Source organism: Onychomys torridus, chromosome 10, assembly GCF_903995425.1.
Source record: "Onychomys torridus chromosome 10, mOncTor1.1, whole genome shotgun sequence".
In the NCBI taxonomy this organism is placed as follows: Eukaryota; Metazoa; Chordata; class Mammalia; order Rodentia; family Cricetidae; genus Onychomys; species Onychomys torridus.
Window position 1 is genome coordinate 63,560,655 of NC_050452.1, and position 26,153 is coordinate 63,586,807.

General features: G+C 43.0%; 1 protein-coding gene across 1 annotated transcript in view; it reads left to right on the forward strand.

Moving 5' to 3' along the window:
• Positions 1-26,153, forward strand: part of Fam184b (family with sequence similarity 184 member B) — a 101,014-nt gene that overhangs the window by 33,995 nt on the left and 40,866 nt on the right. Inside the window, exons 2-6 of the mRNA XM_036201602.1 lie at positions 12,271-13,029; positions 13,847-13,982; positions 15,112-15,239; positions 15,843-16,046; positions 25,364-25,474. Coding sequence (XP_036057495.1) covers positions 12,271-13,029; positions 13,847-13,982; positions 15,112-15,239; positions 15,843-16,046; positions 25,364-25,474 — 1,338 coding nt within the window. The remainder of the gene's footprint in view (positions 1-12,270; positions 13,030-13,846; positions 13,983-15,111; positions 15,240-15,842; positions 16,047-25,363; positions 25,475-26,153) is intronic.

Consider the following 26,153-nt stretch of genomic DNA (forward strand, 5'->3'; position numbering starts at 1 on the left):
CTGGTATTGCTCTTGGGCAACATGTGACCAGAGCCCAAGAATGCAGCGTCAACTGGGAAAACACTTTGCAAAGGTGACCTACAGGTTCATAAGTGCATTTTTGAGCTTTGTTAAGTGATGTTTGAACAAAGATATGTAGCTTGAGTCATTCTGTCTATCTGATGGTTTTGCAAAAGATACAGTAAACAGATTAGAAAATGTTTAGAGAAATTGTCCCATAGAGAAAATAATTTACAATGAGTATTAAAAATATTTATTTTTATCAAACTGTGCAGTTTGTGTTTAGACTACCCATAACTGAAAAAATGCTGTGAAAAGCAATGTTAGCACTCTTTGTGGTATCAGTTACATAACAGGAAAATAGAGATGCATACCTGTTCAAGTATGCAAGCAAAGCCTGTGTATCAGTTACTTTTCCATTGTGATAAAAGCACTATGACCAAGGTGTTTTATAGAAGGAAGAGGTTGTTTGGGGTTATGGTTCAAGAGTGATGGAGTCTTTCCCCATCATGGTGGGGATCATGGCAGCAGCCAGGCTGGACTGGCGCAGATGCAGAAGCTGAGAGCACACATCTCAGTCTACAACAGGAGGCAGAAGAGTGGGAATGGCCTGAGTTTCTTGAAGCCTCAGAGCTCATCCACTAATGACACATCTCCTCCAACAAGACCACACCTCCTAATCCTTCCCAAACAGTTCCAACAACTGGGCACCAAGTATTCAAATATGAACCTATGCGTGTCATTATCATTCAAAACACCACAGCCTACTTTTAAAATTTAAATATCTAAAAATTGCAATGTAGCTAACTGAATTTGAAGAGTTGTTTTGCCTACTTTTGTGTTTATGTGATTATTTATTTTTATAAATTTTATTATTGATTGATTGATTGATTGATTGAGTGTGTGTGTGTTCATGCATGCAAGTGCATACCTGCTATGTTGCACATGGAGGCTCAGGGAACAACTTTTAGGAGTCAGTTCTCACGTTCCAGCTTGTTGATGCAAGGACTCCTATGTCTAATGCTGTGCTATTTATTCTGGGCTAGCTGGCTTGGAAGCTTTCGAACAGTTCTGCTGTCCTTTCACCCCATTTTTTTAAAGGAGTGCTGGGATCACATACGTATGCCACTGTATCAGGCTTATTACATGGGTTTCAGAGATTGAGCCCAGATCACCAGGCTCACACAGTTGAGTGCCTTCAACTGCTGAACCATCTCCCTGGTCCACACAGTTCTGTTTCTACATGTGTAGTTACAGGTTCTTACATCACTGCTTGGATTACTTCATGGTAAAGGTGTTAACCTTCCTGTTTATTCATCAAGGATTTATGCACATATGTGCACATTGGTTGATCAGTTTGTACAGCCAAGGGGAAGCACTAAACTAGTCATTTGATATTTGAGATGGACAAAATGATTCCTTTCCAGGTCTCACATCTTCTACAGCTTATGAAATTCCATGAAAGGAAGGAAGGCTATTTCCAGGTATGAGTATTGCAGTGGCTATAATTATGAGTCTTGCTGGGAGACTGTCCACAATTTTCAAGTGAGTCGCATTCTAAATTGGTTTGGGAAGCAGTTGAGTTTCAATTACTGAGAAGCTGATATCTTACAGTTCAATGACATGTATCAGGCACCTAGCAACAGCTCTCTGATGGGTAATAATGAGATTTTAATTAGCATCTTGGAACCATCTAGAAATGTATTCCAAGCTCATTTGCTTGAAGGAGCCCAGCCTTGTCTGGGACCTGTTCCAACCTGTTTTCACAAAGGAAGGGACAGCAAGTCCATGGCCTTTGCTTTTCTGAGCAGCACATTACCTAAATTCAGAGTTCCTTCTGAAGAATCATCTAGTTCTCTTTCCTCACACGGTACCCAGAAAATTCAGGCTTCTCTCTTTGTATGGCATCATGAGTTGAGGGTTTAGTGACAAGAAATAGAATGGCTCTTTCTGTATCCCTCTGTCCTATAGTACTGTGCTTCCAAGTTGGGATGGCGTGGTCATCTCCTCAGTCATCATGCCTGAGAGTCACTGTCCCTGTCACTTTTCCTTGCTGGCAACTTTTGAACCCATATCTCATTTTTTAACCCTGAACTCATCTAGCTTCCCCATCCTGGAATTCTTCTTCCACCATCATTGACTCTAGACTGCACACAGCAGGCTCACTAGTTCTAAAACCTATGGAGTGGACCATCGACTCTAGACTGCACACAGCTAGCTCACTAGTTCTAAAACCTATGGAGTAGACCATTTTGTCTTTACAGCTCCCAAGAGGCTGAGTCCTGTGGGGAAAGCCTGATACATCAAAGTATGCACTCATGTGCCTTTCAGAGGTCTCTGAGGTGAGGCTTGGGAGTCTTTATGTTTACTGTTTGCTACATAAACAGAATAAGGCCTAAGCTCCTTCAGGTGGATGTTGGACCCTCTCCTAGCTATCATTCTATGGCCATGAGGTGACACCATGACCAAGTCTACTTATAAAGGAAATATTTAATTAGGGACTTGTTTACAGTTTCAGAGGGTTAGTCCATGAACATCAAGGCAGGGAGCGTGGTTGCAGGTAGGCAGCCATGACACTGGATCAGTAGCTGAGAGCTCACATCTGATCCACAAGTTGCAGGCAGAAAGAAGGAGACTGGGCCTGGCCTGGGCTTTTGAAACCTCAAAGCCAACCCACTAATGACACATCTCCTCAAACAAGGCCACTCCTTCTTCAACAAGGCCACACCTTCTAATCCTTCCCAGACAGTTCCAGTAACTGGGGACCAAGCATCCAAACATATGAGCCTATGGGGGACATTCTCATTAAAACCACCACTGACCCCTGCCTACCAGTCCAGTGTTGTATCTTGTTATGGCTCCTGTTCTAGTGTCCCAATTGCTCTGGATCTTAGCATTTCACACTCCTTCCAACGTTTTATAGGCTTCATTGTTTCTTCATATCCTCACAATCACTTTTCTCCCTTTTTATGATATCAATCCTAATACATATGCAATCCCATAGCATTGCATTATGGTTTATATTCCCTTAATTATTAGAAAGACATTGTGTGTATTTTCATGTGCTTATTTGTCAGCTCCATTTTTTTTTAACCTAAAAAGATGAAAGAAAGGAGTTGCCATGAAATGAGATGGGAAATGTTGCTGAAAGAGCTGTTTGTGAAGGCAAAGTGCACAATTAGATTCAGACACACACTGGATATCTAAATTAAGATATTAGCAAGCAGCAGGATCCGTAAGTAGCAGTTAGGTGGCAAATCCAACAGCAGAGCCGAATAAACTGGAGAATTGCTAGCAAATAAAGCATGCACATCTCATGATTATTTGGAATCCCAAGGAAGATTTCTAGAAAAGGGAAACATCTGTGGCCTGAACTCTAGGGCTGTCATATCTGAGAGATATGAGAAATGAGGAGGAATTGACTAGCCAAGGAGATGAGAGTATGATGTGATCAGCAGGAAAGTATTATAAGGGAAGACAATACTCCAAGGAGGGAGTAATTTACTAAGTCAAATGTTGCCGAAAGTTGAAGACTGAGACTTAGGTGTCACTAGCTGAAGCCGTGTGGGGGTCATTATGACCTTGATGAACAGTTGGATAGATTGGTTGGAGTAAGAGCTGGTTGATTAGAGAGGACTCAAGAAGGAAGGAGAGGTGAGAAGTTAGTGACAATAGACAAAATATTAGAGGAGTTTACTGCAACAGGTAGAGGAACATTATGGGAGGGGAGACCAAGAGAATGAGTTTTACCAACAATGAAGTACATAAAGCCAGATGTGGTGGCACAGGTCTGTAATCCTAGCATTTAGGAGACTTAGGCAATAAGATCACTGTGATTTCAAGGCCACACTGAGCTGTGAGTGAGTTCAGACCAGCCAAGGTCACAGAGTGAGGCCCTGTCTCAAAATCACAAACAATAACAACAAAATTTACAGCAAGTTTATAATGGAACTGACCTATTAGTGTTGGTGCGGAAGAACAGAGAGAAGTACCAGAGCGATGTGGTCCCTTCTTCCCCCTTGCCTTTCTCTGTGCCTCTGCAGACTTGTAGCAGAGCGTTCCAGTTACCCACTGTGTATACTAATTGGCTTACATTCAATTCCTTCTTGCACATTAGTGATATTTTCCTCTAATGTTGCTGGGTAACAACAGAGTCTAAACCTCAGTGCCCGCAACAGTGATTGATCTCATGCTCATGTTGGCTGCCGTTAATTCCAGGCTGTTGATTGGGGGGGGGGGGTGTGTACACCACACATCTCTTATTCTGGGACTAGTGGCAACTCTGTATACACTTTTCCCATGGTAAAGGGCAGAAGCATGAGAAAACAAGCCAAAATGCATTAACACATTTAAAGCCTCTGCTACCAACAAGTCCACATTCTAATTCCCAAAGGAAGTTACATAGTCAAGTTCAACCTTATTATGGAAGAGAGAAATAAATTCTGTTTACACACTGGGAAGGACCATGGCAAGGAAGCGAAAAGAATGAAACAAAATGTTTCAATAATAATTCAGTCTCCAACATTCTACTAGCCTACAGGCTTCTCAAGAGAATGGTTGGATTTGCTCTATTTTCCAGGACATGGAGCCATGCTGACAATGCTCCCAACATTGACTACTTACTACCAAGTACATTGAACTCTGGCTTTTCCCCAGCACATAATTAAAAGTCCAAGTATTTTTTTTCCTGGACAAGTAATAGCATTTATGCCCCTGAACATTATCTCACTAGCTCTCAGTACAACCCTAAGATATTATCTTTTTCTAATTTTACTGTTGAGCTTTAATAAGGTTGAATCATTAGCTCATACTCCCCTGCTAAAATTTAGGGGTGCTGGGACTCTGACTATAAAGTCCAAGCTCTTAATCAGTCCATCTCAATGCTAGAAAAGAATGAGCAGGCAGGAATTAAGTTTGGGTCATAGTGAACATGGCAGAAAGTTGAAATCATCCCTATGGAGAAAAGGAATGCTGAGCATGAGGTAAATCAGTTGGATGTTATGATACAGGGAGCACAGATGAGATCAGACCTCTTAAGTATGAATTAGTATGCAATGGTTACTGAGGTGGTTGGGTTGATAAGGTGTTGAGGATGTGATACTGAAAGTGAGGTTGAAGATGAAAGAAGGTTTCAAGATATCATTAAGAAGGTAGTGGAACTCCTGACAGTAATGGCACACACCTTTAATCCCAACACTCGGGAGGCAGAGGCAGACGGATCTCTGTGAGTTCGAGGCCAGCCTGGGCTATAGAGTGAGTTCCAGGAAAGGCTCCAAAACTACACAAAGAAACCCTCCCTCAAAAAACAAAAGAATAATAATAAGGAGAAGGAAGGAGAAGAAGAAGAAGAAGGAGAAGGAGAAGGAGAAGGAGACGGAGAAGGTGGTAGTGGAAACAATTGACCATGGAATCTAAGTTAAGAAAGGACAGAAATCAATGTGATTTTAGTAGAATAAAGAAGATTTCATCTTAGAAAGCAAGTACAAGAAGAAAGAAGGAGAATGGATGTGAATATGGGCCAGTGACCTAAAGGGGCAGTCCAAGGAATGTGCTTGCCTTGATTATTCTCATGAATACTGTGTACACCTCCGTGTTTCAAGTTGTGTTTGATACTTGTAAACATACCCCAGACTCTTCAAACTAGTTCTGTGCTGTAAAATGTCCTATCACCCCCTTTCCACCAGAGGAGATACCTTTTTCATTTCTTCCTAAGGATCATATATTAATTATGAAGATTTCATTTTTCTAAGGCCATTTCCCGAAATTTCACTAGTTGTTGAAAATGCAATGGCATCCAAAGCAGCCAAACACAAAAATGAGAAATCTCTTTACGTACAGAAATGACATGACCTTCAAAATAAGTAAACAAAAAATCAAGATGCAAATGGACATATATAAAATAGGAGGTGAAACATGATATGACATGTAATATAAAATACAGCATACATAATTAACATTATTATTTATGAGTCCTATCCATGGGTAGATATATGAGTAACGTTATAGGTGGGACAAAGAGAGGATAGGAAAGATTGAGTATGGGCATCCTTGGAAAGCCAGGAACTATCTAGACAGAGTTCAACACAACATAGTAGTTTGGAGAAACCCTTATGGGACTGTTTGGGGTCTTTCAGATAGACACTAGTACTAATGTGCCCATGCCAACTGCTCTGAGACAATTTATGCATGCAATATAGGACTCTGCCCACTACTTCTAGCCTGAAATATGATTATGTGTTGATTTAGGGGTGAGTACATAGGACAAATGTTCACATTATAAGGAAGACTCACTTGAGAATGTTTGAAACAGTCCCTGAATCCTAGGTAACCTGATTCTTCCTCAAATTGGTGTGACATTGAATACTTTTCTCGCATTGAGTGTTTTCATGGCTCTGACGGTATATATCAGATCTGAGTTGTTTTCAATTCTGCCTAAAGGACCAAGTATCCCCAAATCACATCCATTGGTATATAACGTACTTTGTCTTGAATAAAATCGCAAAGCTATCTTATTTTTAGTGTACATGGGTATGTGGTGTATATGTAGGTGTGCAGCTACACTAACCCATGCATATGCACACGTGAAGGCCACAGGCTGCCATGGGGTGTCTTCCTGTATCACTCCCCATCTTACTTTTTTTAAGACAGTGCCTCTCACTAAACCGGAGCTCACCATTTCAGCGAGGCTAGCTGACCAGAAAGCTCCTGTGATCCTGTCTCCAGCTCCATCCAGGGCTGGGGTTACAGTCACTTGGCAACACCCAGCATTTATGTGGGTTCTAGAAGTCTGAGCACAGGTCCTCATGCTTACACAGCAGGAACCTTACACAGAGTCTTCTTTCCAGCCCCCACAGAGCTAACTTCATGGAGTAATCTTCCCAAGAATATTTTATTCTTTTATACAAGAACCCCCTCAACCATTCATTTTAAGATTTGCCTCTGTTAAGGAGGTTTTGTTTTTGTTGTTGTTTTTTGAGACAGGGTTTCTCTGTGTAGCTTTGTGCCTTTCCTGGGTCTCACTTTGGAGACCAGGCTGGTCTCGAACTCACAGAGATCTGCCTGCCTCTGCCTCCCAAGTGCTGTGTGTGCCACCACTGCCCAGCAAAAGATTCTTTTAACAATAAATAAAAGTATTTTTTCTATCATTTGAGGATATTCAATGTACAGAAAGGAGTTAATGTAGCATCTTGAAGCTTATTTATTTTTTTATTGTATGAATATGTTGCTTGCAAGGTTAACCCTCAGCTGCATCTAAGAAGTTATCAGCTTCCAGAGGGGTCCTCCTGCTCAAACCATTAAGAGCTGCTCTCACTGTTCCCAAAATACCTTTTCAAATGTCACTTTTACTGAATATCTGCTTTTCTTCTTTGGGGTTAGAACTTTGGTCCATGTCAAGTAGAGGTCATTTACCTAAGCAGTAAAAACCTTGGTTGCTACATAGTTTTTTCTCTTACTTTTGCGATTATAATTACATCATTCTCCCTTCCCTTTCATCCCTCTATTAGAGTCTAAACCCTCCCACACATCTGTCCTTTTTTTTCAAATTCATGTTCTCTTTATTCCTTAATTGCTGTTACATGTATATATGCATATATGTATTCCTAAATATAATCTGCTCAGTCTGTATAATGTTACTTTTAAATATGTTTTCAGGGCTGGCCATTTGGTATCGGTTAAACCAATTGGTGTGCTCTCCCCTGGGGAAGAATATCTCCCCCACTCTTCAGCATTCCTTAATTGCTTGTAGTTTTTTGTGTAGGGCTGAGGCCTCATGGTCTTTTCCCATCCATTCTGGCACATCTGTTGTTGTCCTTGTTCATGGCTTCCCTGGCAGATTATTTTAACATACATTTCCACAACAACTCACTCACTGAGTGACTTAGCTCCTGTGGGAAGGGACTCTTGGAAGCTTGCCCTCAGCTTTACTCCCAGGCACAGGCATCCTTGGCTGACTTTGCTGCAATAAATCCCAGCCATGAGTATGAATATGCGCTTGGCTTGTGAGTCCCCCAGTGAATCACCAATCCTGGGGTGGTCTTTACAACCTCTGTCACATCAGGGCAACTAACAAATATCATACTAGACGAGACCAGGAGGTCAGGGGCTCAATGTTCATTTCTAGGTTGTGCCCAGTGCTCCCAGTGGGTAGGCAACCCTTCTTGGTCATTCAGGTCTTTTTTCATTTTAAATTTGACCTGTAAATTCTGAGTTTTATGTCTGTGAATGGCAACAGGAAGACTGGGAAGGCCTGGGAAGATTACCTTTGGTAATCTTAACCCCATTTTGGCCCTAAGATGCAACTCATCATCCCGTCCACCCAAATTCTCCTCAGATGGTCAGTGCAAGTGACTAGGAAACGCTGTCTCTCTTGACGTCTATTCCCGGCAGCAGTTATTCACTGTGAGAGGGAGGTGTGTGCATTATTGATGATCTGCAGAAGTTCCATTATAGGCACTTGTTATGAGCCTATTGTGCCCTCCTCTTCATCTAAAGTGCCGTAGATAAACGCAGAGAAGTGAAATTGTTCTTGTGCATTCAGAAACTGACAGTAAAAGGGACTTGATCACCTCAAGACTGAAGAGACAGGAAGGCTCACTTTTTTCTGGAAGGTGTTTCCTATCATAGTCCTGCCTCTGTTTCTATAGTAACGTGTAGACCCTCATAGCACTTGTCAGTATGCATTGAAACACACACACACACACACACACACACACACACACACACACACTTCAATTATATATTTATACTTCAATTTATGTATATTTTGTGTGTGTGTGCACGCGTGCACTGCGTGCATCAGTATATATGGAGTTTAGAAGTAACTATCAGGTGGCTTCCTCTTCAATCTCTGTCTACATCTTTTTGGTTTGGTTTGTTTCTGATGCAGGGTCTATCTTACTGAGAAACTCTGGTTGTCCTGGAACTCTACAAACCAGGCTTGAACTCAAAGAAATCTGTCTGCCACTGCCTTCTGAATGTTGTATGCTACCAAGCCTGACTCAACCATTTATTTATTTATTCGTTTATGTATTTACTTATTCTTTAGGATAAGTAAATACTGTCATTGAACCTGGAGCTCACTGATTAAGCTAGATTAACCAGCAAGACCCAGGGAGCCTGCTGTTTTTTTCTCCCATGCTGGGATTACAGGCATGCCACCACACCCAGTTGTTGTTTTTTTGTTTTGTTTTGTTTTGTTTTTTAGCTGAGGACCGAACCCAGGGCCTTGCACTTGCTAGGCAAGCACTCTACCACTGAGCTAAATCCCCAACCCTCACACACCCAGCTTTTATGTGGGTACTGGGGAGCCAATTTAAGCCCTCATGGCAAGCATTTTACCAGCTGAATCATTTCCACAGTGCAGTGAGTATTATTTTTAAGGTTGCAAATTCAATTATGTATGTTTCCAGTGCCTATTGTGGAACCTAGCTCTTCCCAAGTGTGCAGAAAATCTATAAATAAATAAATGACTAAAAGAATCAGTGAGACAGACTGCAGTCCTGGGCAGTGAGTGTGCATATTCCTGATTATACCTTTTTAGGCTTTCTAAAATTTATGGAGCTTCTCTGTAACTCAGTGCTCAGTGGTAGAATACAAAGAAAAAGTACCATCTTTGTAGAGTTACCATGGAGATTTTCTGAAATGAAAATGTGTATCCAGTCCCTACTCATGTAGTAGGCACAAAATGTTTTTTTATTGTGAACACAAATCACAGCCAGTGGGATATCAATTTCAACTTCACTTACTAAAGATATGCTGTTAGACAAAAGTCATTAGGAGACCACAGAACCCACCAGAAGTGGTTAAATGCTGTGCATGCTGTGGGGGTGGAGTTAGGGAGACAGTAGCCTCATTTCTTGTGGATTGTGGAGTCTTCCTGGGAGAGTGCATCGGGGAGGGAGGAAGAGGAGCAGAAAGTGGGAGAGAGGTAGAGAACACGAACACACACACAGGATGCTGGGCTCAGGGTGGTTTTCCCAAGACTTCATGATTCAGTCAGGCTACTCTCACGTAGGCATTTGAGAAGTTTCGAGGGTATCCACTTGGAGCCAAGCATGGGGACAGATAATGATGATCAAGAAACTAAATTCCTCTTTCATGGAGCCAGCATTCTGTTAGCAAAAAGCCAATACCACTATCGGTAAGGACGTGATGAAACATCAGATGTTGTCTGTATCCTGGGAACTTACTCTTCGAGATCTGTGGTCTCTAGTAAACTCTTGTTAAATCAAGATATGCTGACCACGTCTGGTGGTGCATTTGACCTTCTTTATGAATTATCTTGTAATTATGAATATGTACACACAGAGAGAGGGGGGAGCCAAAACTTCCTCTCATAGACCCTTTCTAAACAGATTTTTTTCTCTATTTAATAATTGTTTCAAACTTAAAAATAAGCAAGGAAACCTTTTGTTTTTTTTTCCTAAACTCCATAAAAGGGGATCTCTAGTGTAAATGCTATTCTTCTCTGCCTGAAGAAAAGGTCCCCACCTGCTTGGCCTCTGCCAAGCACCCTGAAATGACTCTCCACCTCCAAAGAATTCAGGAGAACAAGGCCACAGTGTGCAAAGTGCAGGTGAAGCAGTGTAGGAATTCATTATTTGGTGACCTTAATGGGTTCTTGGCTGAGAATGTAGATGCCACCTTCTCACCTCTGCATGTGATGGCTTCCTCGTTCTCCTGTCTCAAGTACCATGAACCCGTTCCCATCTCTCCCTTCCTTCTGCCTCTGGGGAAGACCCATCTCTGTGAGACAGACACCCTTTCCAGGGAATCTGATCTCTTGCTACCTCTAATCCCGGAGCTTCTCTCCCATTCTCTGGCAGTCCTCACCTCACACACCGATATATTCTAGACCCCTTTGTAGCAAACAGCGGCAACTGTGTAACTCTTTTCCTTCCTCGGCCCTTTGTCTCTGAGCTCTTGCCTTGGTGTCTTCACCACTAGTTGTGTCTAGAGGCTTATCAAATACTGCCAAGCACAATTCCAGATTTTCTTCACCATACACAGACTACCTTCAGTTCTTTTAGGGTTTTATCATCATCATCATCATCATCATCATCATCATCATCATCATCATCATCATCATCATCATGATTTTGAGCCCTGAATAGCCTTGAATTTACTCTGTAGACCAGGCTGGTCTTGAACACACAGAGAGCTTTCTTCCTACAGATTTTTTAAATCTCAGTCAACATCTACCCGTTTCCCAGATCAATTTTCCCGGGCATCATTCTCAGTTCTTGGGCTTTGCATGGGTTTTAAGCCCCTTTCAGACCATTTTCTACTTGGCATGCCAAGCGTTGTTTGCCTTTCTGTTGTTTTAGAAGTAGAGTGGACAGATAATCCTTGCCTTGTTCCTGATCTTCTGAAGAAAGTATTCCGTCTTTCTTATTGAACATGATTTTGTTTTGTTTTGTTTTTTGAGACAGGATTTCTTTGGTAGCCTTGGCTGTCCTAGAACTCACTCTGTAGACCAGGCTGGACTTGAACTCACAGAGATCCATCTGCTTCTGCCTCCTGAGTGGTGGGATTAAAGGCTCGAGCCACCACTGCCTGGCTGAGTATGGTTATTAACCATAGGTTTTCATAAATGTGGTCTGTCAACTTGGGGAGTTTCCCTTCAAGTTATAGTTTGCTATGTAAAAAAATTGTCTTTTTTACTCATAGAAAGATAATGGGTTTTCCAGTCATGATGGTGCACACTTTTAATCCCAGCACTCAGGATGCAGACTGATCTCTGAGTTCAAGGCTACCCTGGTCTACAGAGTAAGTTTCAAGATAGCCAGGACTATGCAGAGAAATCATCTCTCAAAGAAAGAAAGATGCTGGGTTTTTTTCAAATGCTTCCCCTGTGTCTATTAAGTATATTGCTGGGTTCAATTCTCTAAGGTTTGTTGGTTTTTGTATCCCAAAGCATTGTTTTTAACAAATGAGGTCACATTTCTTTCCTTTAAAACCCTTCCCTGGATTCCCACTGTATCCAGGAGATCCTTTATACTGTTCCACCAAAAATTCCCTCCCAAATATTTGTGCTTGTCACTCCCTGACCTTGGTCCCACCGCCTGCCTGTCTCACTTCCCTACTCCCTTACTAGCTTCTCCAGGGAACCATTTCTAATATACCAAGTCATTGCCACCTTGAAAATCTGTTTCTCAGGCACTGCATGTGTAACAGGATCTCAGTGTCCAGGCAAAGCATCTCTGGTCATAGTCACCCTCCCATGCACCACCTGCTTGCCCTAACTGCGTCCTGTCTGCTGTTCTGCAGGTGATTTATGCCCTGAATACTCGCCAGGATGAGGCAGAGGCCAGTGCAGAGTCACTAAGGGAAGCCCACCAGGAGGAGCTCCAGGACGCAGTGGCTGAAACCAGGGCCAGGCTCCTGCAGGAACAAGAACGCACCAATGAAGATGCAGAGGCACTTCTAAAGCGCATCCAGAGCCTGGAGAGTGCCTTGGAGCTGCAGAAGAGGCTGACCCAAGAGGCCTTGGCTGAGTCAGCCTCCTGTAAGTTGGAAACCAAAGAGAGAGAACTTCGCGTGGAAGCTGAGCACGCTGAGCAAGTCCTGATACTTTCCAAGGAGATGCTGGAGCTCAAGGCTGATTATGAGAAGAGACTCCAGCTGCTGACCAGCCACGAGGGCCCCCAGTGGTGCCAGCTATCCCAAGAGAGCCCGGATGCCACGTCAGAGTCCGGCCAGAGACCAGAGATGCACCAGGTCCTGCTAGAAGTAGAGCGATTACGAGCTGAGAACCAGCAGCTGAGCCAGGATTATGCCCGCAAAGCAGAGGAGCTACAGGCCACCTATGAGCGGGAAAATGAGGCCATCCGGCAGGCCATGCAGCAGTCCGTCAGTGAGGCCCTATGGCAGTGGCAGGAGAAAGAGTCAGGCCTTCGAAAGAACTTCCAGGTCCAGGAGTCGGCCCTGCAGGCCCAGGTCAGGAAGCTGGAAGGAGACCTGGAGCACAGAGGGCGCAAGATTAGTGACCTGAAGAAGTATGCCCAGAAGCTGAAAGAAAGGATCCAGGTAATGCCTCTTCTTCCTCTGCAGGGCATAATAGGCAAAGGCTACTTCTAGACACCCACCACTAGCCAGGGACTGTGCTAAGCACTAAGCACTCCAGTTCCAAGTTGGTATGATTGCTGGTATCAGTTCTTCCATGTCCATTTAACAAGTATTTATTAAATACTTACTATGGACTAGGTCTAGGTTTACGGTCAGGGGACGAACAGTGAGCAAGACTGTCCCTAACCTCTGAGAGCACAAAGCCTTACAGTTTACAGATGAGAAGATAATCCCAGCATGGGGGTGGGTGCTTAATGCCTGGCCCAGATGGCTGCACTGTAAAATTTTCAACTCTGACAAGCCTAATTCTAAATTATTTTAATTGTATGTGTTCATTCTAAAAAAAAAAAAAAAAAAAAAACAAAACAAAACAAAACAAAACAAAAAAACAAAAACAACAACATCAACAAAAACTTGATTCTCCTAAAACCCTTAGGACGTTTTTGTTCACAGAGAGTAGAGCCACTGATGAGTCAGTTCTGTAAGCCCCAGAGAAGTACAGGACCCAGTCTCTCAAAACCACAGCTAGCATTCTAGTACCCCCCAAGTATTTTCTTCATACTTTTATCTTGTCCTGTTCTCTCTGGAGAAGGGATAAATAACTTGCCCAGGGCCACACTGCCATCGGAGGGTGGGTAAGGATTTGCTGACCCTGGAGCTGTTAATTCTAGAGCCTCGTGACCCCCGCTGTGCCCTCCTCAGCCACCTTTCAGATCGAAGGGCTCTTCTGGGCACTTGGCATCCCCATTCAGAAACCTAAGACCTCCCCTCTCTTTAGGACCTCGACGTGCAGCTGAGGGAGGCTCGGCAGGAGAATTCAGAGCTGAAGAGCACCGCAAGAAAACTGGGCGAGAAGTTGGCTATTGCCAAAGACAGGTTGATGCTCCAGGAGTGTCACGTGACACAGAAAGCTGGTGAGAGGCCCCGGATTGATTTCTTTAGAATGGAGGATTAGCCACCAGGTTTGGTCTGGTGCTGGGGGACAGTCTGAAGACTGGGGGAGCAGGAACAGGGCCATTGTATCAGACCTGCTAAGAGAATGAATCAAAACTGCTCTGGGTACGGATGAGTCAACACCAGCTCCTCGCCTGGAGCTGCACAGGCCAGATGTCTGAAAAACTTGATGCAAAGGGACTCTTTATCCTCACAATGCTGCCCATGAGGCCCATATTTTTGCTTTTTCTTCTGCATGACTGATCAGGGTTTTGTAATTTTAGCAGCATTTCACACAGTTCCGTTACTGGGTCTGAGGCAGGTGTCATTCCCCCATGTTATAGAAGATTAAGTGAGGCCAACGGAGGATAAATGGGTGATTGAAGGTCAGCTCAATGCCTGGTGATAAATGCTAGTGTCTAGATCTAAATACATCTAACTCTAAGTGTCTTTATCTGGGATTCCATAACCAAAAGTTCTTGAAGACTTAACCTATGACAGGATTGATGGCAAAGGCAAGAAACATGGGCTCTGTCTTCAGGAAGCTTGAGATATGGTCCCATTGTAGCCCATGATGCTTTGGGATAGGGGTGTATGGCCCAGGAAGAGGAGGATCAAGGTGTCGTCGGGGGTGAGAGGGAGAGAAAATTCCCCTAGGCTTGAGGGGTGAAGAGAAGAGGTTTAAAATGTTGGAAACATAGAGTTTAAAACATTAATGTTTAGAAATAGGTCACAGGGAAGAGAGAGAGAGAGAGAGAGAGAGAGAGAGAGAGAGAGAGAGAGAAAGGGAGAGAAAATTATATCTACTGCTTCTCCTTAAACTTTCATGAATATACATATACTAGAAAACATGATCAAGTTTTTAAACTTGTGGAACATGAGATAACATTTTTATTCAGAAAGGCAGAATGTGGCCATTATTTAAACTCAGGATGCTGCTTGGAATGAAGAGTAGAATCATTACATTGACCACACTTGGGGGCTGCAGGGACATCCTCTAGCAGGGACTACACAGAGGAGTGGTAAGCAGGATATGCTTGAGCAGCAGACCTACATTCAGAAGGCCTTGGACATGAGCATCTCAACTGATGTTGAAACTTACCTTTGCAGATGACGTGAAGACTGAGAAGGAAGTCCTGAAGAAAACCAATGACCTGGAAGCCTGCAGTCTTCACCCTCAGCAGGACCAAGGCTTGCCCAAGCTGTGTCACTGCAGTGAAGGAGGCTCAGAAACACAGGTAGCTTCTGATAAAACCAGGGGTGGAAAATCACAGGAGGTTGGCATGAGCTTCAGGAAGAGGTCATCCCCTAACATTGGTGGATCCACTTGGAACTGCAAGCCCCATTGTTCAGGGGTAGATGAAGAGAGAGAGTCAGGACTTCACCGGTTTCTTTTTATTTTATTTTATGTGTATGGATGCTTTGCCTGTATTTATGTCTGGGTACCACTTGCATGCCTGATATCCACAAAGTCCAGAAAAGGGCATTGGATCCCCTAGACCCAGAGGTACCAATGGTTGTGAGACATCATGTGGATAGTGGGAATCAAACCTGGGTCCTCTAGAAAAGCAGCTAGTGCTCTTAACCACTGAGCCATCTCTCCAGCCCCTGACCAGTTTCTTGCCCATTCCGTGTCATTCAAACCTAGGAGAACAAGACTGTGACAGAATTTTCCCAAGTTTGTTTTTACCAGAGAAAACAGGCGTTTGCGTAGATCCTATTTCCACTCAAAACAATGTGTTCTTTAGAAACTATACTGTGGGCTGAACATCCTATGACAGCCATGGTATTCTAGAGAGCTCTCTTCCAATGGTCTTACAAAGTTTTACTTCCATTTCTAGACCAAGAAAGAAGCAAGCGGTGAAATCGAACGCGTGAAGCAGAAATATGAAGAAGACCTGCGTAAAGTCAGACATCAGACTGAAGAGGAGAAGCAGCAGCTCCAACAGCAGCTGGGGAAGCGCCTGGAGGACTTGGTGAAGAAGCACACTGTGGAAATGAAGTCGGTGCGCTCCTCCGTGGAGGTGGAGAGACAGAAGCTGAAGGTGAGCAGCCTTTGCAGCTTGTTCTGGCGTTTTCGCTCTCTCCCACCTCCTTCCAGCTCCCCTTTCCTCTTTCCTTCCCCAGACTTGTATTGTGCTCCTACTGTGTGCACACCTAGCCTGGTTCTCTGATGATAGTAAAGAAAACAGTCACTGCCCAGAGGGAGTACAGGGGCTCTGGGGCCATAACGGGGACACCTCACAGTGGAGCTCACTAGCTTCTGGAGCTGCGGACGTGGAGCAGGGTGGTGTCATGTGACATTTAACTTAGGGAAATTCAACTCTGCTTACACAACAAAACCAGAAAAACTCCACTAACTGGAAACTCAGGCCTCCGGTATTTCCAAGACCCCAATTCCGACTCCACTGCCCACAGGAAGTTATTTAGCTGCCCTGCCCCACCTAGTCTTGGAAATTCTGCATTCTGGAAGTTCCTCATTAAGATGATAACACAACCTCTCTGAGTACTGTGAGGATTAAAGGAGAGAATCCATCTGAGGAAGTAAAGCATCTACTTCTGTGCTGATCTCACCTCCCACACAGATGGGACACTGTCCACAGAGAGTGCGTGGGACCCTCCTCTCTCCCGTCAGCTGGAAAAAGTGTGTCCCATGAATGACAACTGTAGGGAAGAATACTCAGCACTCGGAAAGCTGAAGCAGGAGGATCATGAGTTCAAAGCCAAACTGGGCTCTACATGGAGACCCTGCCTCAAAAAGGGTGACATGTAAATCAGTATTATTATTAACATAAGTGAAGACTTCATTTGATTCTGAAATAAATGTCTTTGTGATTTGAGAAGTACCCGTGCTGAGTGTTCACTGAAAGATAATCAGATATCTCTGCAAATACTTACTGTTTTAACCACTGTATAACACTGTCCAGCAGTGGCGGCAGCTGCAGCAACCACCACAGCAGTGGTTAAAACAGTAAGTATTTGATAAATATGTATTGAATAAATAAATATGAGCACATGAAACACCCACACTATTCCTGGCCTAGGCTTTCACTCTTCCACAGGCTCTCTATGGTGGGCCTTAACCTCTCTGAAGACAAGGTTTGTTATGCACATTTAAATACGGTGTTACATATGAACCTTTTGCTGGGTGGGTAGTGTGCAGAAACAGTTCAACAGACAGCAGCTACTGTTGATTGCCATGTGCTTTGGATAGCATGTGAAATAAAGATAGAGTACCTATTATACTGAGTGTTCACAAACACTCTGATTCTTTCCGATGTTAGAGAGTAAGAAACTGAGTCCAGAGATGCAGCGTATCAGTCAGATAGATAGTGGGTACAAAAGCTTCAGTTCAAAGCCAACATCCAGTCACCAAAGCCTGTGGCTCCCCACCTTCTCGTGGAGAAAACGGTCATTTTAAAAGCATTTTTCTCCTAGGAGCTTCTATGAGCTGTATGTATACAATCTTCAGAAACACAGACTAACACTCCATCCTGGTACCCCATCAGCTGGAGGGACAACCACTTTCTCAAGTTGCAGGTTGCCCTGATAAGCTGATGGACACATCTGACTCTCAGTGTATAAATCTTACTTGATCAGGTGGCAAGTCCATTTGGGAAATAAATCACACAGAAGTAAACTGTTTAGTTCCTGTTATTGTCTTACTTTTTGTTCATATCTGAATCTGGAAATATAAGTACTATAAATAAGACAACATGGATTAGGTAGGGAATGATAAAGCCTTGAAGAGGCCTCCAATGGAGGGTTTATGAGCTAAAAATAGACACAAGTTGTCCCTGTAGCATTAGAATTGTTTTATTTCCTTGAGCCTTTAGTGTGGGTAGATTGAACATCCTAAATACTACCCTGACCTAAAGGATCAAATGTAGGCTGGACTGGCCTAGAAGACTGTGTATCTTTCCTGGTCACAGGACTAGGGGACATCATCATGCCATCTTAGTAGATGGAACTTAGTGCATGTCCTGTAATTAACATTTGCACACAGTGCTTACTTGGGAAGGGAAGAAAGCAGATTTACTGAGCTCTCCCAAGACCTGCTCAACATGTCTGCATTTCCCATTTCATTTGTACAACTTATAATTCCTTCTGGGACTCACAGATCTGTTGGACAGTTTAGCAGGAAAAGGAACTTAGTATACAGAAGTAGGTAGTTCTCTGTAAGTTCAGGAGACTCCACTTGGCAGCTACCAAAGGAATGTTAATGTCCCAAATCCACTGAACAGCTTAAGTGATATAGTTGTGTTCTACTATCTCTGCCTTTAAAGGGCATTTAGACCTTTTATACTTTATTTAGTGTTTAAGCCTTCTAACTTGACATTTTTATCTGCCTATCATATTTGTTAACTGTCTCCACTTTTACTGTTTAGTTTTGATGCATTGAGTATTTTGGGTATTTCATTTTTACCTCCACTTTTGACGACTTCTGCCTCTCTTTTGCTCATGGAAAACTAATGTTTACTTTAAGATTAATAATATGCGTCTTTAAATTTATCACATTTTTTTCAAATAATATCATATCCCTTAACATATGAGAACTGTATTGTAATACTTTCCATTTCTTTTCTCCTGCTCTCTGTATGTTTGTTATCATACATTCTATTTTACACGTTATAAATCTGATGGTATATTACTTTTGTATTAAGATAAAATTTTTTAAACAGGGTCTTACTATGTCATCCTGGCTAGCCTAACATTTTCAATGTGTACCACGCTAGTCTTAAACTCACAGAGATCTGCCCTCCTATGCCTCTTAAGTGCTGTAATTAAACATGTGTGCCACTATGCATGGGCTACTGAGGTCATAAAACATCAAATTATCTTGAGCTAGAATTATAGGTGGTTATAGGGTTATAACCACTCAATGAGGTTCTTGGAACTGAATTCTGGTTCTCCTTAAGAACAATACATGCTGTGAACCAATGAGCTATCTCTATCTCTCTAGCATCTGTGTGTGTGTATGTGTGTGTATATGTGTGTAAGTATATATATACCTGTGTGTGTGTGTGTGTGTGTGTGTGTGTGTGTGTGTGTGTGTGTGTAGAGAGAGAGAGAGAGAGATTGTGTGTGTGTATGTTGTACTAGGAATGAAGCCTAGGACCCAGCATATGCTCACTCTAGCACTGAGTTAAATCCCTAGTTATTTTTAGTCTGTATTTAGAAATAGCATCTCATTTTGTTGCCAGGTTGGTTTTGAATTCACTCTGTAGCCAAAGCAGACCTCAAACTTGTGATCAATAGATTTGACCCCTTGACCCTGGGTCAAAGTAAACCACCTGTCTTTATAACTTACTTAATCATTGATATTGTGTTCTTAGCAACAGAAAGCAGGTTTAGGACACAGTGGCTTCTTCACTTCCTTTCCCTTCTTTCAAGCTTGCCTTTTCCCCCTTTGTTGATTTGAGATGGAGGTCTTGCCATGTAGCCCAGGCTGGCCTCAAACTCCTATCTTGGCTTCCTATGATTTCAGGCACGCCCCACAACTCCCAGCTGGTTCTTTCCTCAATGACTGGTAATTGTGGACATTGTAGACAAAGGGACAGAAAAGTCCCAGTGATACTTGTGCCCTGCTCCTCTGAGCTGCAGGATTTCCTCCGTGTAAAAGCCTGCTGCTGGGTATATAAGAGTTCTGTGGGGACGGAGTCCAGGAAGGCACTCTGAATTTGATAAATCCTCAGTGCACAGAATCTTCTTCTCAGGGTGCATTGACTCATATATTTGAAAGCATTAGTCTCTTTACTCCATGTTCTTGACCTTGTGGAGAGATAATGTGAATGCTTCTGTTGAAATCCCCAAGGTTGCGTTAGCTGAGCTGGGCATGCTTCTTTCTGCTCTCTGTTCTCCAGCTGACTCAGATCTGTGTTCTCACAGTAACCCACATTACCCGGCAGCGATGAGGAAGCTTATTGATGCCCAAATTCACTGCTGACATTAGTTATTTCCACCTGTAGGGGATTTTATTTTTCACTCTAGGTCTATCTGTCAAGGCAGCAACTGAAACTGATTGATTATGTGTACCAGAAAGTTGTGCTGCCTAAAATCAAAACCAGCCCTGCCTGTATGCCAAAAGCCATCTCACAGAATGTTTTCACTGGCTATGCCAGTGTGAGCGTCTTGGCAGACTTCGTTTCCACACCCGTAAGCATGGTAAACTGGACTTTGGTCAATAAAAGCTTCTGTGGATGAGAAGCTAATGGGTGAAATTAAAAATATTTGTTTTGCTAAGTGTTTTTGGATGGCTCCTTATTTAAATGTATTTAGTAGCAAAAGTAATTTATATATTGTCTTAAGAAGCAAATGTTACCAAACAGGAAGTCTTGAAGAACATAGTATAGGTTGACCAATGAGAGAACAAATACCAAGTTACCATGTCACCCAGCCCCAGCAATCTAATTACAAGCTCATTTAGACTTTTTAAAAATGATTTCCCAGCTGGGCAGTGGTGGTGCACGCCTTTAATCCCAGAATTCGGGAGGCAGAGGCAGGTGGATCTCTGTGAGTTCCAGGCTAGCCTGGTCTCTAAAGCGAGTTCCAGGAAAGGCTCCAAAGCTACAGAGAAACTCTGTCTCAAAAAACCAAAAATAAATGAGTGAATGAATGAATGAATGGATGGATGGATGGATAGATACATAGATACATAGATACATAGATACATAGATAGATAGATGATTTCCCTAAAGGAACCATGCTGAGGGCTACCCCAGGGCCACTGCCTGGTCTAGGCTTGGTTCCACAGAGGATGTGAAGATGCTGTTCACGTGATCCATAGCACGTGTTTTTAGGTGTTCAAATCAGAAACCTGGGAAGCGAATAGGACTTCCCTCCACCCTCCATGTTCAGCACAGGAGTGTGTGAAGTCTGTTCTATTCGGATGGCCCCGGAACATCTGCACATCCTTCTGTCCTCAACACTTCCAGGTAGACCTCGTCAGCCTCCAAGATTTGATGGACCATGTTGTAGCCTGCCTGCTTCCACCCTCCCCACTTCATATCACCCAACCCACCTGGTAGGACCTTGTGCCAGCTCAGCCTTGGCTGCCAGCCACTCAGAGCTCCCTGTCATCACAACAACTTTAGTTCTTTCCCATAGTTCTTCAGACCCTGAAGAGACAAGCTTCTGTCTGCTTCTCCTGCCTATGTCCAACTCTGCACTCCACTTGTTACTCGTGTGCTTGGTGTTCCTTCTCTTTGGGCCCTTGAGCATGGATTTTCCTTGATGAGAAGAACTTCCTCCTCACTCTCAAATTCACCCATCTAGTTCTTACTGATCTTAGCAATCCTGGTTTAAATGTCAATCTTCTCTCAAGTCTTGCCTGTCCAGCTCTGTGATGCTGGGGTTTTTGTTTGTTTGTTTGTTTGTCAGCCAGTTCACACTAGTTCAGGAGGCAGTCATCATACCTCTTTCCAGTTCTACACTCTAATCACTGTACTAATTTGACATTGGCCACAGTAAAAGTACTTATACCATGAAAACCAAGAAATGCTACCATCAACGTGTTACTATCCGTTAATTTATATATTTGAAAAGCCACCTTTTAGACATTTACCAGCATGCACTGACTGTATCTGAAGCTCCTTATCATTGGAATTAGCATGTTGTAGCTGTCCAGTTGGTGTCATGTGCCACTGAAGGGCCCAGCAGGCTCTCAGCAGGTCAGAGAAACTGGAGAGGAGATGTGGCTAGGTGAATTATCCAGATGCGCAGACACATAAGGGAACTTTATCTGAGGGACAAAGCTTAATTCTTCACTTTCTTTTTCTCTCTGCTGGCTGTTCCTGTTCTGTTCTTTCCCTGTTCTGTTCCTTTCCGCCGCTGTTTCCACTTCTTTCCTGGTGTGTTTCCTTCTATATTGTCTTTCTCCTTTTTCTTTTCTCCTCGTTATTTTTCTATGCAGAAAAAAGATTACCTCACAGCCATAAGCTATATATTTCCCAAGAACAAGTTAAAACCTTTATATAAGAAGAAACATGTACCCGACTTTTTCTTTTAGGCCACCAACCAGCTCCCAAATCATGACAAAGACTTATTATTATTAGTTTTGAATGCTCAGCCTAGCTAGGCTCGTTTCTGACTGGCTCATTTAACTTAAATTAACCTGTTTCTCCTTATGTACCTTTTGCTTCGGGGCTTTTTACATTTCTTTCTGTATGTCTTACTTTCCTGCTTCCTCCAGGCTGGCTGGTGGCTGCCTGGTTTCTGGCCCTGGCTGTAACCCTCTCTTTCTCCCACATTCTCTTCTCCTCCTCTTCTTTTTCTTTTGAGACTAGATCTCTCTTCCTATTCTCTCTGCCTTCCAGCCCTGCCCATCCCTCTACTGCCTAGCTATTGGCAGTTCAGCTTCTTATCAGCTCAATCAGTGCCTTAGACAAGCAAGGTAAAACAGCTTATCATACATTAAACAAATACAGCACAAACAAGTGTAACACATCCTTACCTCATTAAACAAATGCAGCATGAACAAATGTAACCCACCTTTACACAGTTAAAGTAATATTCTGTAGCAAAAACAAATGTAACGTATCTTTGCCTGGTTAAATACTATTCCACAACAGGAATCACATTAAGATCACAAGTTACATGTTTTCCTTAGAAGCTGACTAGTAGTTAAACCTTTTTCTTTGTATTAATTTTCCCACCTAAGCATCTTCACCCCAAAGTAGTGATTCCTTTATTACTGATTAAAAAAACCTTTTAAGCAAGCTAAGTATATTTGAGCCAGTTCCTTTTGTATTGGCAGGCAGCTGTTTGCGGCTTCAGCTAACCATCTATTTTTCTGTATATACAATAGGGTCATTTACTTTCCTTTCATGACTTGGTTTTTTCAAAGTGCATACCGGGGTCTGTGATTAATTCTGTAAGTTACATGCCTAAGGAACTCAGGCCTAACCTTGGGTATAGGGACATAATTGTTTTCTTTAAACATCAGCCTGTTTTCCACAGGCAGAATTCATGAGTCTATAATGCATGAAACTTCCTTGTTTTTATTTTTCATCTTTGTAAACCTCATATCTAACAAAAGGGAAGGTAACTTCGAGACTATTTTTGCCTTTTCTGCATCTCTTCCTGGAGCAACTGGAAGAATAACCTAAACCATTTCTCCAATCATCTTGACTAACTCTTTTAACCACCTGTTTAGACTAGCTCAGAGAATCCAGTGAAATCGTTGATTCATCTAAGTATCGTTGCTCTTATAAAAATCACTTCCATTAAGATCTGCAAAGGAGTGGGATTCCCCCAGGAAACAATCACACTCTACTGGATACAGTGGGATCCCTTCATATAGCGATCACACCATGCCAACTACATCAGGAACAGGGCAGCAGCAGCAAACAGAAGGAAGCACAGCAGGAGCAAGGGGCATTCTGGAGACCATCCCCCACCCCCTGCCCCCATCCCCCACTCCCCACCTCCCACCCCCACCCTCGGCTTTGCTTCTCCAGGGTTTAGCTTTGCTATTTGATAAATTGAACTCTGTAATGTCTATTGCTGACTGAAGCTCCTCTGCCATGGCCACTAACAGTCATTCTGCTGGGTACATGGATAAGAGGCAGGGCTCTGTCTGACACCCAGGAACACAAACCTTGATGACAGATTCCAGCGCTTTTTGGCCTCCCCTGTAAAGAGACAGCTCGAGCTGGTACAGCTTCCACACCCTGCTTTTGACAGGCCCAGGTATTCTCTCATCCTCTCTGTAGCAGAAGTGGGGAAACTTTCCAGTCAGGCACCTGTCTGAATTAAGTGCCACATTTCCCATGAGAAATCAGCAGAGACACACAGCCAATCCATGGGTTCCTGGTTCAAACCTTGACATCTCACTTACTGCAGGAATGACCTTGTGCAAGTCTTTGCACATCTCTAAGCTTTATTTCCTCTTTTTATATGCTAAGCTGTAGTAGTAGGACCTAACTATTGACAAACCTATCTTTGAACAGTGCGCACAAATGCAAATGGTCATCACTTGGTAAACTTGAAACCGCATTTATTATGCCCATCCACTCCCAGTTAGACCAGAAAGGTCCATAACCAGCATAGAATATGCCTGCTCTCCACATTCTTTTTCAGATGGTATAGTTTGGGAGTTTCTTATAGTTGTCTTGCTTGGGCTTTTTTGTTTTAATATTATTTTTAAGTATGTGTCTGTGTGTGAGAGAGTGCAGAGGCCAGAAGAGAGTGTCAGATGCCCTGGGACTGGAGTTACAGATGGTTGTGAGCCACCTTGTAGGTACTGGGAATCAAACCCTGATCCTCTTCAAGAACAGCTAGTGTTCATAACCACTAGGCTATTTCTTTTCAGTGAGTTCTATTGCCCAGCATTCCAAGCAAGTCCACGTAGCTACCCTGCTCTCCAGCCACGCTGTCACCACAGATCCACCTGCCTCCCCATCTCACTCAAAAGCCACCTTCTCGATAGCATTTCTTTGGCCAAAGTATCCAAAATTTTATCCTCCCTCTAACCACGCTTAGCCCTTTCTTTTCTTTCTCTGTCAAGCATAGTACTTATCACGCTGCACTTATTAACTTTTTTTGTTTGTTTTTCACTTAAATTTAAGCATGTAAGGGTTTTGTTTTGTTTTTTAAACTCTAACTCTGAGAACAGTACCCAGCATGTAGGACAGCTTGGGAAATATTTGTTGGATGAATGAATGATGCTGTCTAGCCAAAGGTCAGGTGAGAACCATAGACTGCCCTCCTCTAAATATTTAGATACTTTCTCCATAAATGAAGCCGTATTGGAAAAGCTAGGCAGCCCTAAGGGTGACTATGTGCTTCAATTTACTGAATTGTTGCTGTGCTCAGCAGGAACACAGTGAGCACGCACAGGAGGAGATGGGCTCAGGATGACACAGCTAGGATGAGGCAATGCTTCTCATGTGGTGTCCAGAATGGACCTTAACTGCTTCACACAGATGCTGGAGGCTGTGGGAGGACTGTGGTGGAGGACTCATCATTCTAGCTACTGTATGGATCCTGTGGAGATATGCCATGAAGATGCCATGAAAATGTAGTTGGGTGCCCTTTGCTTGTTTGTTTCTTTTGTTTTTGTTTTTGTTTTTTTACTTATGGGACACTTGGAACATTCTTTTTCTAATTTGATGCTAGAAAATTTAGAGTTAAGGATCTACCTGCCACACCCTAACCTATCTGTATATGCACCAAGCTATGTGGAATGAATTTAAATGTTTGTTTCCTCTTGATCAACTGTGTACTTAGAATCCATGTGCTCTTACAGTATCTTATTCTACTAGCTTCATTGATCCCCTTCAGGAATAAGGCAAGGTGTGGATGTATAGGTAGCGACTTGCTTTCCTACCTTGTGTGGCTAATCCTTCTAATCCTCATCTAGGAAGTAGAAGCTCAATTGGAAGAGGTAAAGACAAAATCAGAAAGGGAAATAAAGCAACTGGAAGATGAGAAAGCTGCCCTCAGTGAGAAGCTTCAGAATTCTCTACTCGAGGTAAGTCATAAAAACATAACGATTGTGAATGGAGGCTGTGACCCCTGGGAGTTTCTGGCCAAAGGGGATGGGAAGCTCACCACCTCCCTATGTCCTCTGAACAAAATGAAGGGCATCCAGCCAGGCAGGAAGGCTGTGGGGCAGTCGGGGGAGGGGAGGCACAAATTTAGCTGCAAATAACAGAGAGACTGATTTATAGAGACTTAAACAAAAAGGCCTTTAATGCCTCACATAAAAGAAGGAAGCTGGAGGCCGCTGCTGTTGTTCTGTAGCTAAGTGATAGAAGGGGTGGTAACTCTCCTGTCCCTTTGCTCCAAGATGCTTTGTCGCCATTGTGGTCCCAAGGTGCCCTTGCCTTCCTAGGTCCCTTCTGTTATAACAAGTGTATTAAAGTTGTATGACTGCATTGATAGATAAATATAATCCACACAGAGGATATTTCTCTTGATTTTTAAAAGGAATTAAAGCACAAGTTCTTAAAAGGATTGAGAATTAGTGGAGAGGCCAGCAACAGGATCTCAGAGTCATTTTGGAGCCTGGTTGGACCAAAAAATATAAAGAGGTCTCTTTTCCCTTCCCTTGCATCAAACCTTGAAGAAGCCAGTATCTCCTAGTGCCCTCAGGGACCTAGACACTAGCTCCTCAACCCTACCTATGCACCACAGCCTCAAGGGAGCAA